Genomic DNA, 16,975 nt, shown 5'->3' on the forward strand with positions numbered 1-16,975 from the left:
CTGGGTTCCACCCTCAGTACCACATAAATAAATAAATAAATAAATAAATAAATAAATAAATAAATAAATAAATAGCTAGGTACACTGGCACGCTGCTTTTAATCTCAGTACCTGAGAGGGTGAGACAGGAAGATTGCGGGTTTGAGGCCAGCGTCAGCACCTTAGCAAGACCCTGTCTCCAAAGAAAAATGACAAAATAAGGCTGGAGGTATCCCTCAGAGGTAGAATGCCCCTGTCTTCAATACCCAGTACCACAAAAATAAATGCATAAGCAAGCCAACTGAAGGTGAAGGGTGTAAATTGGAGATAGAATGCCCCTGTGTTCAATGCCTGGTACAAAAAAAAAAAAAAAAAGAAAGAATCATGAACACTTTTTAAAGGATAGAATCATTCCCCCATCTATGTGGGAATGGTTGGTTTCAATCTCATCAGGGATTCCATATATGTTCTATTTATTTCTCGAGCTATATGCCCACCCCCTTCCCTCTGGGGCATTTCTAAGCTCATGGTTTAAATATATAATCCAGGGTCCTGTTTCCAAATATGGGTTGGATGATCTGCATAAAAGTCTTTTTTAGCATGTCTGGAACTGCCCCCTAGCGGTTCCCTTTTCCATTTTCCCTGTTCCAGCCTTTTCAGAACTAAACCGAGTGCCGTCTTTTCTAACTAACCTAACCACTACACTAAGTCTGACAAAATTGATCTCTTAAAGCATCTTAAAAAGTAAGTAAATAAGTAAATAGACCTAATGATGAGGTATAGGGAACAAATACAAAAGTGAAGCTAATAATGATTCCTACTCCCCGCCCCCAACTTGCTCTCTTCCTAGGACAAGATATTCTCATTATCTGGGAATTCTCTCCTGCAAAAGGTGGCTCTAGTCTGACATGAGACTGCTCACAAAGCAGGCCATCGCCAGTTACCAACTGGATTACTTCAGCTCTTGTCTTGTTCTTTTCCCTGGGTTATTTGCACCTGCCTCTTCTCTGGCCTCCATCCTCAGCCTTTCCCCCTCCTCTTGTTTTCCCCACTCCTGAGCCTGGGGAAGCTGAAATACACAGAGAAGGACTCACTCTCTGTTTTGATCTAAAGTTATCTAGGCCTAACTATCTCAGGCCAGAGGGGTGCTGAGCAACGCCAAACCCAGGTACCTTTCCCAGGGACCTTATGTGGGTTAATGGTCCATCCTGAGAAGTCCGAGTGGCTTGATTTTGTGGCCAAATAACTTTTTTCTGGTACTGGGAGCTGAGCCTAGAGGCTCACACATTCTAGAGAAGTGCTCTAACAATGAACTATGTCCTTGATCGCCACTCCTTTTTTTTAAATTATTATATTTTGAGACAGGGTCTTGGTAATTGCCCAGGCTGGCTTTGAACTTGCTTGCCACCTCCTGCCTCAGTCTACTGAGTAGCTTGAATTAGAGGCATGTGCCACTGCACCTGGCCCAACATTTAATATAATGTAGAATCAGGTTGATGTTGATCTCATTGCTAAGCAACAAAAGGGTGAAGTGGGATAAAATTTGATGATGTTAACCAGTGCAAATTCAGCAGAACGGTGGAGTCACAATTCAGGTGGGAGGGAGCTGGAGAGTGAAAGGGAACTTAGGAAATGGGAAGGTTAGGTTTTGAGAAGACTGGTGCCGATGGAAGTATGGAAGGGAGGAGAAAAGTTGAAATGGGTCCGTTGGTTGGTTGGTTGGTTGGTTGGTTGGTTGGTTGTTGCTGTTTTCTGAACAAGGTGAAAAAGAGACATAGGGGTTTAGAAGCTCAGAGGAAAAGCAAAAATAGTGAATCCACATTAATAAAGTATATTTGGGGGCCTGCGGTGGGAGGGGAGAAGAGAATTTTTTCAATTACATGACCTCAGAGAACTGTTCACTTGTGTAGTTAGCAGGTCAAAAGTGTCCTAAATCAAGATGTTTCGGTATTTAAATGCAGGATATCTTTGGAAGGATTTGCTTTAGGTTTGGGCTTAGCATATAAACTCATTACTGACAACTTGAGAATAGTGGAAATAAGTTGCACAAGACCTAGTAAGTGTGGCAAAGAGGCTGAGCCTGGAGTGGGAGGGAGAGTCTAGCAGAAGACCTGGGCTCTGGGTGTTTTGTTTTATTCAATGTGTGTCCATGGCTAAGTCATGTCCCTATTTGCAACTCGATTTTCTTATCAGTATAAAAAAATTTTTTTGGTCAAATGACCTTGATGTTATCACTCCAGTTCCAGAGGCACACACTGGGCTAGCTAGGGTTGGAAAGGGTTAGACCTGATTTGCTTTTTTTTTTTTTTTTTTTTGGCGGGTCTGGAGATGGAACATTTGACCTCTGAGCGACACCCCCTGCCCTATTTTTTATTCTTTATTTTGAAACCGGGTCTCACTGAGTTGCAGAGGCCTCACTAAGTAGCTGAGGCTGTCCGCGAACCGCGATCCTCCAGGTCTCAGCCTCCCGAATGCTGGGATTACAAGCGTGCGCCACCACGCCCGGCTTCTGATTTTGTTAATAGACTACTTTTTGGGAAACTTTGGATTCGTAGAAAGTGCAGAATTATCATACACTTCTTTACATATATGCAAAAACACGCCTATTTTCCATATTATTAGCATTTTCCATTAGGGTAGTACATTTGTTGTAATTGATGAGCCAATATGGATACATCTTTTTATTCAGTTTGCTAGTTTACATTGGGCTCATCCTTGTTTTATAAGTTCTATGATTTTGACAAATTGATGATGTGATCTACCAGTACAGGATCATACAGAATACTTTCACTAGTCTAAAAACCCTCTGGGCTTTGCCTTTTCATTCATTCTTTCTTCCCAACCCCACTTCCTTCCAGCCCTGGAAACCACTTATCTTTGGGGAGGAATACTAGGGATTGAACTCAGAGGAATTCTACCTCTGAGCTAGACCCTCAGCCCTTTTTATTCTTTATTTTGAAACAGGGTCTCAGTAGGTTGCTGAGCATTTCACTAAATCACCGAGGCTGGTCTTCAACCTGGAATACTCCCGTCTCAGCCTCCCAAGTACTCAGATTACAGGCATGTGCCACCATGCCCTACTCCTTCATGTCTTTTCATAGTTTGATAGCTCATTTCTTTTTAGCACTGAATAATATTTCATTGTATGGATGAACCACATGTTCTTTATTCACCTATTGGTTGCTTCCAGTTTGGGGCAATTATGAGACTGCCGTAAGAACTTGCATCCAGGTTTTTTCAAGTAGCAAGCTAAAAACTTTTGGGGGTAAATACCAAGGAGGGCGATTGCTGGATTGTATGTAAGAGGTTTTGTTAGAAGCTGCCAAACTGTCTTCATCAAGTAGCTGTACCACTTTGCCTTCTCATCAGTGATGAATCAGAGTTTCTCTTGCTCCATATCTTCTCCAGGATTTACCATCAGTGATTTGGATTTGGACAATTCTAACAAGTATATAAGCAGTATTTTAGTTTTAACATACAATTTTCTAATGATATTTATTATTGAGCATCTTTTTATACATGTATTTGCCACTATATAGCTTCTTTAATGTGATGTCTTTTCAGTCTGCCCGTTTTTACTTGACTTGCTTGCTTTTTTCTTTATTCTCTTATTGATGAATTATAATCTCGCATCATAATGTAGTTTATAGTGCTAGTGACATACATGCACACACCACTTGGTGGGATGGTTTGCTTTCTTATTGTTGTGAGTAGGCTTAATTTTATGGGACTCTTTGGCCAATGACAAGAGGCTTAACCAAGCAGACTGATTGGCCTTGGTTTGTGTTGACTAGCAACAGAGACCTCCATGGTTCAAGGTACAGTTATATTGATAAGAATATTATAGCATGCATAAAGACTCTCAATTCAAGAGCTACTAAGAAAGAAAAGTTGTCTAAGGGATATAGTCAACTGGGAGGATCCTGGAAAAAGAGGTTTGTGGCCATTCCTTCTAAAGGAGAAAGCTGGCAGACATGCATCCACATTAACCAAGCTGTCAAAGTTAACATCACCAGTGACAGACATAATGGTACCGCGTCCTCCTGAGCAGTTCTCCTTCTGTGATACTGCCGCCCAAAATGGACAATCTGAATCCTAGGCAGGAGGAACACCAGACAAACCAAAACAGAGGGGCATTCTACAAAAAGCCTGGCCAGATCTCCTCTGATGGGCTTTGATCGGGAAGACAGAGTGACAGACGACCGTCCTCTAAGGGAAATGGACGACTCAGGTGCCATGACGAGCCTGGGTTGGATGGGAAGGAGCACTGGAGGAGGGACAGCTCGCAGAAGCACAGTAGATGAGTCAATAGCATTATACCAGTGGTAATTGCCTGGTGTTTAATCATTGTGCTGGAGTTATATAAGATGTTGAAATTTAGTGAAGCTGGCCAAAGGATTATGGAAGTTCTCTGTGCTGTTTATGCAACATTTTTGAAAGATTATTCCAGCTCAAATGAAAAGTTGCTTTTTATTTTTATTTTTATTTTTTTTAGTTAAACGAGAAGTTCCAGAAGGCAAGGGCTCCAGCCGCTTCCTCCCGGGCCGTCACTAGGTGGGACCCTGGGCCGCTGGGCCGGCGGTGGGAGGGGTCGGGCTGAGCTCCTGGCTTCCAGAGGCGCCTCCCGCCCGGCAGAGCCCGCGGCCTGTCGCCTCGCTGGTCCGCGCCCCGCGCCCCGCGATGCCCCCGGCCGCGCTGTCCAGGCTCCTGCTGCCGCTGCTGGGCCTCGCCGCTGCCACTGTCGCGGGTAAGCTGCCCCTGGCTGCAAACCCCGCTCCGCCCGCGAGCCTGGACCGCGAGCCACTTCCCCGTCCTGCATGGACTGCACCCCCCCCCCGCCCGGGAGGCCCAGGGGGGCTGCACCTGCGCCGGCGTCTCGTCCTCCGGACACCCACCCGAGCGCCCTCTGTCCCGTTATCCCGCGCCGGCCTCTCCGGGTTTGGTGGGTCCAGGGGGCGCACCCTGGGAAAGGGAGGCGGCCGGCCACAGGAGAGGGCCCCCTCTTCCTCAGCTTCTGCATCCTCGGTGGAGACCCCGCTCTGCGGGGAGGGACCCCCAGACCCGGCTGATTGGCCAGAGAGCCGAGGGACTTAGAGCCCCAGGGCGGGCGTAGTTTCAGGGGCACCGGGGCTGAAGTGAGGCGCAGGGCAGCTGAGATTCTCCCCCTGGGGTGAGCTCGGGTGAGGTGCTGGAGGTGGGGGAGGGAGGAAGCAGGCCCGCTTTTGCAAGCGCCCTTGTTTGCCCAAGTGGTTAATGTTCACGCTGTTGTAACAGGAAGAGGGTTCTGCCAAATAATCCCTGGATGGAAGAGGGTCATGAACAAGTGAGGTTAAGATTCCACTTAAGTCATGTGATTTTAAGAAATCTTTGGGTCAGTCGCAGTGATGTGATTCAGGAGGCTGAGAAAGGAGGATGACAAGTTTGAGGCCAACTGGTACAACTTGGCAAGATCTTGTCTCAAAAAAAAAATTTTTTTTTTTTTTTTTTTTTTTTTGGTGGTACTGGGGGTGGAACCCAGAGGCTTTCTACCTCCGGGCTATACTTCCAGACCTATTTTATTTTATATTTTATTTGGAAACAGGGTCTCACTAAGTTTCTGAAAGCCTCACTAAGTAGCTGAGGCTGGCTTTGAACCTGTGCAATCCTTCTGTCTCAGCCTCCCATTCGCGGGGGTTACAAGCCATGCGCCACCACGCCCAGCCTCAAAATAAAATCTTAAATGGCTGAGATTGGAGCATGGTGGTAAAGTGCTCGCCTAGGGTTCAATTCCCGGCACAGGATGGAGAAAAAAAGAAAAGAAAAATCTTTGGTCTGCTGTTGTGCAAGTGACATGTGAGAAATGACACATGATGAGTCCTTTCCAGAACAATTCCTAAACAAAATAGACAATTCCACTGAGAACACTTTTTTCTTTAAACAAGTCTTCCATGCAGGAATGTCAAAAATATGTTGAAGGGGAAACTCTGGGGAAGCCTTTTATCCAACAACACTACCGATTGAACCATTCCAGGAATGAAAGAGCAAAATAAACAAGAACTAAATGAATTCTTCCATGTGCTTAAATAAAATGGTTATGCAAGAGGCACCCACCCCTTCCCGAATTTCACTGCCTTTTTGTAAGTTCCTATTTGAAGCCTCCTGACAGGCAGGAATATTTAAGAGGTTTGCAGTGTTCAAGGTGGCAGCATAGTAAGCAGCTCAAAACTTGCTTATAAATTCACAGCTCTGCTGCCTATCTGAGAAAAAGAGCCAAGATGTGTGGATTTTTACACAGTCCAGCCTCCACAGGTTAATTTTATCTAAGGTGGGATGGGCTAGAGAGGTTCAGAGAAGGCTGCACTGTTACCTGAGCCAGTCACATCTGAATCGTACACATGTACTTTAGTCCAAAAATACATTTGTTGGCCAATTTCCAAAGAGAATAGGTTTCCAGATTTTGTTATCTTTCTTCTTCAGAGAAGCTGTTTTGATCAGCAATAGAGCAATAACTTTCTTTGGCAAGTTATATTCTTTTCCCGTTATAAGTCTGGTGTGGATCAATGGGCTTTCCAAGAGGTTTAAAAGAAGTGCGTGTTGAATAAATTCATGCTCTTAATCAGCTTCTCGACATCAGGAGGCTTTAAACATATCTTTAGAAAGAGCATGAGCTTTGCCCTTGCTAGTTACCCAACTTATCTGCACTTTGGGAACATGGAGATAAAACTTCACCAGGCTATTGTGAGCAATAAATGTGAATTCTCTGACTGTACCTATTACATGGTAAACTTGGTTTCCTTTTCTTTTTACTCATTTCATACAAGATGAAGGGTAATTATTGCAACTAGAAAACCTGAGTACCTAGGCACAGTCATATTATATGATGGTGTTGTAAGGCTGAAAAACTATGGATAGTATTTACCACTGTACCTCCCAAATCTATGTAGACAAGATCGGGAATCATATTTGGCTTAGAACTAAGTCAAGAAAGAGCTTGTCAAGGATATCACAGAATTAGCTGAATGGCAAGATCTCTTAGAGCATTACATGAAGTATAAATTTAATATTGAAATAGCGCTGTTATTCTCTGTAATTCTGGAGTTTATTAGTGAAAGTGATCTTCTGTTGATCTTAGTTATTTTCTTAAAAAGCACAGTGGGTGGCCTGGGGGTGCAGTTCAGTGGAGGATTGCTTGCCTTATATATGCAGGATCCTGGGTTCAATTCTCAGCACCACAAAACAAAACAAATACAAGACCAAAAAAATGGGCAAAACATTCTTCAAATTTCCGAGTAAAATTCCAAGTTTTTTTTTAATTATATGGTTCACATGTTTTTGTTTTTTTGGGTTTTTTGGATTTTTGCTTTTTCATTTGTTGTTGTTGGTGGTGGTGGTGTTCTGGAGATTGAGCTAACTCTGAGCTATACCCCCAGCCCTATTTTTATTCTTTATTTTGAAACAGGGTCTCACTAAGTTGCAGAGGGCCTCACAAGTTGCTGAGGCTGGTCACAAACCTATGATCCTCCCATCTCAGGCTCCCAAGTACTGAGATTACAAGAGTGTGCCATCACACCCAGCCCATGTCGTTTCTTTTTTTAATTGCATGTATATTTTTTCACATGTCACTTACACAATAGCAGACAAAAGTTTTGTTGTTGATGCTCTGGTTTGTTTTCTTTCAGTGCTGGGGACTAAATTCAGAGTCTCACATATGTTGGCCAGTACTTTACCACAGCGCTACAATTCCAGCCTTTTTAATTTTATATTGAGACATGGTCTTGCTAAGTTGCTCAGACTGGCCTTGAATGTGTGATCCTACTTCTTAAAATTTTTCTGGGCAAAGTAGTGCACACTTGTAAACCCAGTACTTGGGAGGCTGAGACAAGAGGATCGCAGGTTCAAGGCCAGCACCTCTAACTTAGCAAGACCATGTTTCAGAATAAAAATTAAAAAAGGGCTGAAGGTATAGCTCTGAGATCAGAATTCCCCTGGGTTCAATCCTCAGTACCACACACACAAAAAAAAAAATTAAAAAACAAATCAATTATTCTCTAATGGTGCATTCTACAAACAAGAGATGATCAACATATGTTTAAGACCAGTGATTTCCCTGTATGTCGTGAGAGGAAGGAATATAAGCATGTTCAGAGTACGTCCTCCTTCTGTGGTCATTATTGTGTCAGAATTAGATTTTTTTTTCTTTTTTCCAGTGCTAGGGATGGAACCCATGGCCTTATGCATGCCAGGCAAACAGTCTACCACTGAGCTATACTCCCAGAATCTAGATTTCTAACTTTGAATTGCCATGGCCTACAAGCCCTTAGATGAGGTGCCCCGGCCTTTCTCACTGAGTTCATCATTTACCACCCTCCCTGACATCACTCTGCTTATCCACACCTGACCTTCCACCACCTCTGATCTCTCCTGGTTCTTCTGTACAGAATACACCCCCGGTCCTTGGCATGGCTGCTCCCATCCCCACCATTCAGCTCTTAGCCTCTAAGTTGCCACCTAAGGCCGAGAACATCCCAGACTTTCTGTTTTATCTTCTTCAAAGCACTGCTGAGTGCATCTTGTTTATTCATATGTCTTCTTGTTTGTTGCTCATAACTGCAGGGATTTGACTGTCTTTTGAATTTTTGTTTTGTGTTTCTACTTTATTCTACTTTATAATAAAAGGATGAAAAATTGGGGCAGTTTAAGAAGCAGGTGGAGGTCAGGTGCCATGATGCATGCCTATAATCTCAGTATTAGAGGCTGAGACAGGAGGATTGCAGGCTTGAGATCAGCCTCAACAACTTAACAAGACCCTGTTTCAAAATAAAAAATGAAATAGGGCTAGAGGTGTAGCTGAAAGGTAAAACGTTCCTATGTTCAATTCCAGTAACACACACACACACACACACACACACACACACACACACACACACACACACACAGTAGACGGGGATAATTGGGTTGCAATTTATTTGAAATTATGCTACTTCTGCCATAAACTAGTCTCAGAACTTAATTCAAAACATTAAATTCTTTTAGTGTTTTGATGACACTTTTTCTGACCACAGTTTTGTCAAAGAAAATGATATCTGGTCAATTACTAGAAAAGTTTTATAAGTTTTAAAAGGTTAATGTTGGCTTTTCTTCCAATGAAAAAGTAAAATTTTAATTTGATGTTTTTTAGGACTTCTTTTATTGTTGAGGAGCTTTTGAAACTGCTTTTGTGTTAAAAATCAATGTTGTTTGCAGGGCGTGGTGGCGCACGCTTGTAATCCCCACGCTTGAGAGGTGGAGACAGGAGGATTGCGCAGGTTCAAAGCCAGCCTCGCTGGTTTAAGAGACCCTGTTTCCAAATAAAAAAGTATAAAATGGGTCTGGGAGTGTAGCCCGGAGGTAGAAGGGTTTCCAGGAACCCCAGTACCACCAACAGTGTTATTCACAATTTTTAATTGCACATGTCAAGTAATTCATTGCTTTTGTGGGTTATTTTATATTTTGAGGGCAAACCTTGCAACTGGATCTGTACAAGTTTGGGACCAGCCAGTGAGAAAGGTACAGATGAACACTGGGACACCAATTTTATGAATAAATATCATGACAGAGCTTTATGTTTACCCATGTGTGTGTTGGAGGGGTGCTGGAGATTGCATTCTACCTCTGATATACACCCCCACCCCTTTATTGTTGTTGTTGTTGTTGTTGTTGTTGTTGTTGTTGTTGTTTTTAAACAGAGTTGCATTAGGTTGCAGAAAGTCTTCATAAATTGCTGAGGCTGTCCTTGAACATGGGATCCTCCTTTCTCAGCCTTCCATGTTCTTGGATTAAAGGCATGTGTCACCCCACCTGGTTATCACAGCTCTTCTGAGAAGAAAAGTGAGAGAGAAGATGGAGTGGGATCTGGGAAGCTAGGTTGAGAAGAACGATGTGGATCAGGGATGGGTGGGGTTCAGAGTAGCGCCATTTTCTGGAGATTCGGGGAGCACAGCCACAGAACGTCTGGATTAGTCAGGGACTTGGAACAGCCATTTCCTCCTCCATTGATAATACATGAAATAAACAGCCCTTCTGCTTCCTGTGTCTGGCCAGAACTGCCCTTGTGGAAGGTAAGTGGCTGCACTTTACCTCTTAATAGGAAAAGAGCAAAGGTCTTGACAAAGAAAAAGAAACTCTTTGCCTTTTCTTTGTTAACATTTAGAACAAGTAGATCGCAAGGGTCACTTACACTGCACCTGGTGTTTTAAAAAAATCTTATAAGGGAACAGAGAATTTTATTAGGTTTGACTGGTTATGCAAAATTTCCCATGGATATGACATTCTGTTCTTTGAGCTGATGGTAATTTTAGGAGAGGATTTATATGAAAACTCTTGGAGTTAAGTACAGCTTTTAAGTTTTTCATCTGGCTCCTAAGTTTCTATACACATTATGGTAGTAGAGAGTCATTTAGGTTCATTATTAATAACAACCTATCTTTCAGGACTTTCATAAAGAAAGAAGAGTAACAGAAAGTCACTTCGCAGGCAGAGTTTTTGCTTTTGCTTTTGCTTTTTAAATGTGTCACTGAGAATTGAACCCAGGGGCATTTGGCCTCGGAGCCACATCATAGCCCTATTTTGTATTTTTAAACAGAGTCTCACTAAGTTGCTGAGGTTGGTCTCAAACCTGTGATCCTCCTCTCTCAGCCTCCAAGTACTGGGATTACTCCAGCAAAGGTACTTAGCACTGAAGATGACTTTGGTTAGCTTTCTGCCCACAAGGGACATGGGGCTCAGCAACTGTCCTCACAGTAGTTATCCAGCCTCTTCGTAACACTCTTCATCTTTCAGTAAGAATTTATCTTGAGTAGTGCTTGTTTCTGAAGCACATATTCTGACCTATAAAGCATGCAAAGAGGGGTTCAATAGTGAAGTAGCCAGAGTTACAGCTAATGCTGAAATGAGCCTAAGGAGAGCACGGCTGAAAGATCTGGGTAAGCGAGACAACAGTCTGCTTTCTATTTTTCTGCTTATAGACCTTTTTGGGGGGTCTTGTCATGCATGAGTTAATTATTCAACAAAAAATCTCTGGGTGACCAGTTGTCATTATCGTCCTCACACTTCCATCTTGAGGGGCTGTGGGTCTGCTTTGCCCTCTGTCTAACCTAAATATCCTCATGTCTTTTTTCTTCAGCTCCTTCAGGTCTTCTTTTTATTATTATAATGGAATATTTCCTAGACTCTGTTGTAAAACTGCAACCCACACTCCAAACCCAACAATCAGGATCCTGCTTCTCTGTTTTGAGTTTCTTTTATTTTCTTTCTCGTTAGTACTTATTAATATCTTTGGGATCCAGCCTCTAGGATGGCTCTGAATACTCTTAGCTCTTGGTATTCATATACTTGTGTAACCCATACCCACAATGAATGGAGCTCACGTATGTAGCAGTGAGGGCTAATTTTATGTGCCAATCTGACTAGGCTACAGAATACCTAGGTCACTGGTTAAAAAAGAAAAGTAAAGAAAAAAAGAAAGAAAGAAAGAAAGAAAAAGAAACATAAAAACCCATTCTATCTAGATGTGTCCATGAGGGTGCCTGTGGAGGAGATTAGCATTGGAATCAGTAAACTTGAATAAAATAATAATAATTAATAATAATAATAAACCCTTATAAATGTGGGCAGGCATCATCCTATTTGTTGAGGGTCCAGATTGAAAAAAAATGGCTGAGGAATGTCAAATTCCCTGTATGCTTGAGGTGAGACATTCATAGTCTCCTGCCCTTGAACTTCACATAAGCGTTCACCATCTCAGACTTAGACCAGGATTTACACCATCTTCCTCCCTTCTTCTGCCATTCTCTGGCCACCTGCTTCCTGGTTCTCCAGCCTGCAGATCCAGGATTTCTTGCCCTCCATAGCCATATGAGTCCTGTATGAGATGCCTGTCTCCTATTGTTTCTGCTTTTTTTTTTTTTTTGGACTACCCTAATACAGTGACCAGTAGGATCTTGTAGAAACAATGCAGTGTGACAGCCAAGGCTGGATCACATAAGGAAGGCATGCAGGTCTCTCTTGCCCTTGAATCACTGTGTCTAGGAAGCCACCTGCTGTGCCACAGGGACTCTATGTACTGCAGAAACCAAACGAAACAACAAAAACCCAAGATGGTAGGATAGTTATTATTAAGGGTACATTTAAATTTAAGACAACTTCTCTGCTGTCATGCAGTTAGCAATCCAGTTGGGAAAATGTAATGAATATCAGTAACAACTACATCGGGTAGGATGTGATGAGTGCCATTTGATGCAGCTCGGTCTTCAAAACATAGCACAGTCCCTTTTCCAAGAAGAATGGCTAACTATGGTTCTTATGCATGGGACTCTATGCTTTGTGCCATATTATGCTCACTACCCTAACCACAACTAATCAAAATAAAGCTAATTTCTTTTTTTTTCTTTTTAGTACTGGGGATTGAACCCAGGGGCATTCTACCTCCAAGCGACATCCCTAGCCCTTTTTAAAATTTAAACTTTTTTAATTTCTTATTTTTTATGATACTAAATATTGAATCCAGGAATATTCTACCCTGAGCTACATCCCCAGCCCTTTTTATTTTTTAGTTTGAAACAGGGTTTTATTAAGCTGCTGAAGGCCTTGCTAACTTGCTGAGGCTGGCTTAGAAACTGCAATCCTCCTGGCTCAGCCTCCCAAGTACTGAGATTATAGGCATGCACCACTACACCAGACTCCATTTCTTAAATAGAAAGCTGAAGCCAGGCGTGATGGCACATGCTTTCAATCTCAGCATTTGGGAGGCTAAGACAGGAGAATCGTGGTTTGCGGACAGCCTCAACTACTTAGTGAGGTCCTTTGCAACTCAGTGAGAACCTGTTTCAAAATAAAGAATAAAAAAATTGGGCTGCATGTAGCTCAGAGGTAGAATGCACGTGGGTTCCATCCCAAGTAACAACAACAACAACAAAAAAAAAGCTGAATTCTCTTAAGCTATGCAGCAGACCAAAAGGGGGCCTGGTGTAAGAATTTTACAAGCTGGGCATGGTGGTGCACTCTTGTAATCCCAGCATTTGGGATTGGGAGGCTGAGACAGGAGGATCGCAGTTTGTGGACAGCCTCAGCTATTTAGTGAGGCCCTCTGTAACTTAGTGAAACTCTGTTTCAAAATAAATAATAAAAAATAGGGCAGGGGGTGCAGCTCGGAGATTGAATGCCCCTGGGTTCCATTCCCAGACCTGCAAAAAAAGAATTTTACAAAATCTGTTTGACTGCTGAGATAATATCCTGAGCTTTCTTATTGCCCATTACAATAAATCTCTATTATCTGCGGTAACCTGAACACGTCTTCAGTCCTTGTAATCAAAAAAAGGCTTCTTATACATAGTGCAATAAAAAGTTCACTAGAAGTTCAGAGCAATTGGCGGTGACAGGAGGCTGGTGCTTCGTGGAGCACTGACACATGAGCTACCATTGAAACGCACACATACTTCAGCTTCTGTGATAGGTTAAAAATATAGATTTCACCAGAGACCCAGAACCTATGAAACTAAAAACAATTTGAGATTGCACAACTGCAAAATCACTGACATGTGAACTCAGCAGAGGGTTTAACAGCATCAACAACCAAAGTCACCCTTACCCTCAGTTAAGTTATAAATGAAGAGTATATTAGTAAACCAGAAAGAACAAGATTACAGTATGGAGAGCCAAACCCATTAGAAATAGAGGAAAGTGTCCAAAAGGGACATATGAGACATGATGAAAAGTCTAACATACATGTAATTTGAAGCCGGGCGTGGTGGCGCACACTTGTAATTCCAGCATTTGGGAGGCTGAGACAGGAGAATCTAGGTTCACAGCCAGCCTCAGCTACTTAGTGAGGCCCTTTGCAATTCAGTGAGACCCTGTTTCAAAATAAATAAAAAATGGGGCGGGGGGTGTAGCTTGGAGATAGAATGTCCCTGGGCTCCATTCCCAGTACCGCAAAAAAAAAAAAAGTAATTTGAGTCTCAGAAAGAAAGAATAGAGCAAAAGCTTTATTTAAAGGAATATAAGAGTCAGGACATTTAAAAAATGACCAGTGAAAGTAAGCCACAGAGCCAGGCGTGGTGGCGCACGTGGTGGCGCTTGGGAGGCGGAGACAGGAGGATCGCGCAGGTTCGAAGCCAGCCGCGCTGGCGTAAGAGACCCTGTTTCAAAAAATATAAAATAGGCCTGGGAGTGTAGCCTGGAGGTAGAAGGGCTTCCAGGAACCCCAGTACCACCAAAAAGAAAAAAAAAGAAAGAAACTAAGCCACAGATTCAACAAGTACACTGAATTTGCCAGGTGTGGTGATGCACACCTGAAACACTAGTAATTGGGAGGATGAGACAGGAGGATTGCAGGTTTGAGGCCAGCCTTAGCAACATAGTAAGACCTTGTTCCAAAAATTAAAAAATATTAAAGGCTGGGGTATAGCTTGGAGATAGAATGCCTATGGGTTCAATCCCCATTATCCCCCCCCCCAAAAAAAAAGGTGCATTGAATTCATAGCAGGATGAAAAGAACAAGTAGGCATATGAGTGTAAAACTGCTGAAAGTCAAAGAAAATCTTGAGAGCAGAGCAGCTGGAGGAGGCAAAAGCACATCACTGTCCAAAGAGCAGCACTGAGATTGACAGTTGGCTTCTTAATAAAAATGACAGAAGCCAGAGCAACAAACGTACATCTTATATGAAAGATCAGCTGCCATTCTAAAATTCTATATTTGAAAAATAACCTTTAAACATGAAGGTAGCTTAAAGACATTTATAGAATCTCAAGAGATGAGGAACGTCCCCAAAGACTTAAACTTAAAAAAAAAAAATACCAGGAAATTATCCCACTTGGGAACAAAGAAATGCAAGAAGGAATGAACATAGAGCACAACCTTGCACTTAAATCTAAAGGAACATTGAGCATGCAAAATAATAAAAAAACAATAACACAAAGAAAGGAAACAATAACACAAAGAAAGGGAGGTCTATGAAGTTAAAATATCATGTGATTCTAACATTGCCTAGCAAGTGGTAAAAGTACTAATTCAGTTAAAGTACCAGTCAATCAAGGTTATATATTAGAATTTTTAGGGTACCCAATACAGAAAAGAAAATTAAAAAGATGTAATTAATAATTTAAAAGGAAAAAAGAATACAAAATATTTTATAGCCAGGTGTGGTGGTATACACCTAGAATCCCAGTATTTGGGAGGCTGAGATAGGAGGAGAACAGCCTCAGTAACATAGCAAGACTCTCAGAAATCTAGCAAAAATACAAAAGGGACTCAGCCATAAAAAAAAAAAAACACAATTGCAACATTTACAGGGAAATGGATGGAACTGGAGGACACTATGCTAACGAGATTAGTCAGTCACAAAAGGTTAGAAATTGGATGCTTTCCCTAATACGTGAAAGCTAAGGTGATATGGGTCATAGGAGGAACTCCAGGTGAGAAAGGAAATCCTATAGAGGAGCAAATAAGACAACCTAACTGTGGGGATGGGAGGGGGAAAAAGGAAACTCTTTAAAGCGCATGATGTACTTATTCATATCGAAGTCAACCACTAAGCCAAGCATGGAAGGGAGGGATGGGGAGGGAGTGAGGTGGGGACTGGGTGGGGGCTGGCTGGGTGATGTGTGCATTTATGCCTACACAAGTCTTTTACCCCATTATGATGTATAAATACAATGCACCAATAAAAATTTTTAAAAATACAAATGGGTTGGGTGTATAGTTCAGAGGTAGAATGCCCTTGGGTTCAATCTCTAATAACAGACACACACACAGGCACACATGCATGCACGCCCACAAAAGTTTTATAATCTGAATAGAAGACAGAAAAGAAAAAAGAAATGTAAACCAAGTAGGACAATAAAAAAATAAATAGATGGTATGAAGACACTCAAATTCACTATCAATTATGTAAAGATATTAATGAAAGCTGAACATGGTGGTGAACATTTGTAATCCCAGCATTTGGGAGGCTGAGACTGGAGGATCGCGGTTCGCGGACAGCCTCAGCTACTCAGTGAGGCTCTCTGCAACTCAGTGAGACCCTGTTTCAAAATAAAGAGTAAAAAATAGGGCAGGGGTTGTAGCTCAGAGGTCAAATGCCCCTGGGTTCCATCTTCCTTCCAAGAGCAGAGTCCCACAGCCTCACCGTGCAGAGCAGGATCTGCTGTTCTAAGCGCATCACAGCCAGCGCAGCACAGCAGCGCTGAGTTCCTCGGTACCCGTGGCTCAGCCTCCTGCCCGGCACCGGGCCTTCCCGGGGGCAGGCCAGGCCACCCTGTGTGTGTCTTAATCCTTAAACAATCTAAAGACTTGTAACTTTGTAGTCAGAAGAAAATGACTGTCACATTTTCTTCACATGCATAATGGAAGCAAATTCCTATTACACAGGTTAATTTCTTATTTTAACAAAGATTTATCAAGGGAAATTGCCTTTGTGTTTGAAAATTTACTATCTTTATCATTTTCTTCAGGAATTTATGTTATTTATCTTACTCTTGAATTACTTAACAGTGTTTGTTTGTTTGTTTGTTCCACACAGACTGTCCTTCATCAACCTGGGTTCAGTTCCAAGACAGCTGTTACATTTTTCTTGAAGAAGCAATCCAAGTACAAAGCATAGAAGATGTCAGAAATCAGTGTACTGGTCAGGGTAAGGGGCTTCTTCTCCTTCCCCTTTTCCCTTCTCCTTGTCCTCCTCTTCCTTCCCCCTCCCTCGCCATTATCCTTAAAACTGTGTTGTTTTACTTCACTTCTCAACAAGTTATTAGGATTAATGTGCAAGTGTGTGTATGTGTATGTGTTTGGTACTGGGGATTGACCCCAGGGCATCTACCTCTGAGTCTTTATTTGAAACAGGGTCTTGCTAGGTTGCTGGGATTCTCCTATGTTGCTGAGGCTGTCCTTGAACCTGCAATTCTCCTATCTCAGCCACCCAAGTCCTAGGGTTCTAGGCATGTTCCACCATACCTGGCTTGATATACATTAATCCTTTAGTGACTG

The 16,975-nt window shown here is 42.3% G+C and overlaps 1 protein-coding gene across 1 annotated transcript in view; it reads left to right on the forward strand.

Annotated features, from left to right (window-relative positions):
• Positions 1 to 4,659: 4,659 nt before the first annotated feature.
• Positions 4,660 to 16,975, forward strand: part of CD302 (CD302 molecule) — a gene marked incomplete at both ends in the record, with an annotated part of 28,456 nt that continues 16,140 nt past the window's right edge. Inside the window, 2 exons of the mRNA XM_080688961.1 lie at positions 4,660 to 4,726; positions 16,515 to 16,625. Coding sequence (XP_080545087.1) covers positions 4,660 to 4,726; positions 16,515 to 16,625 — 178 coding nt within the window. The remainder of the gene's footprint in view (positions 4,727 to 16,514; positions 16,626 to 16,975) is intronic.

The sequence above is a fragment of the Muscardinus avellanarius genome (genome assembly GCF_963383645.1).
Source record: "Muscardinus avellanarius genome assembly, chromosome: 2".
NCBI lineage: Eukaryota > Metazoa > Chordata > Mammalia > Rodentia > Gliridae > Muscardinus > Muscardinus avellanarius.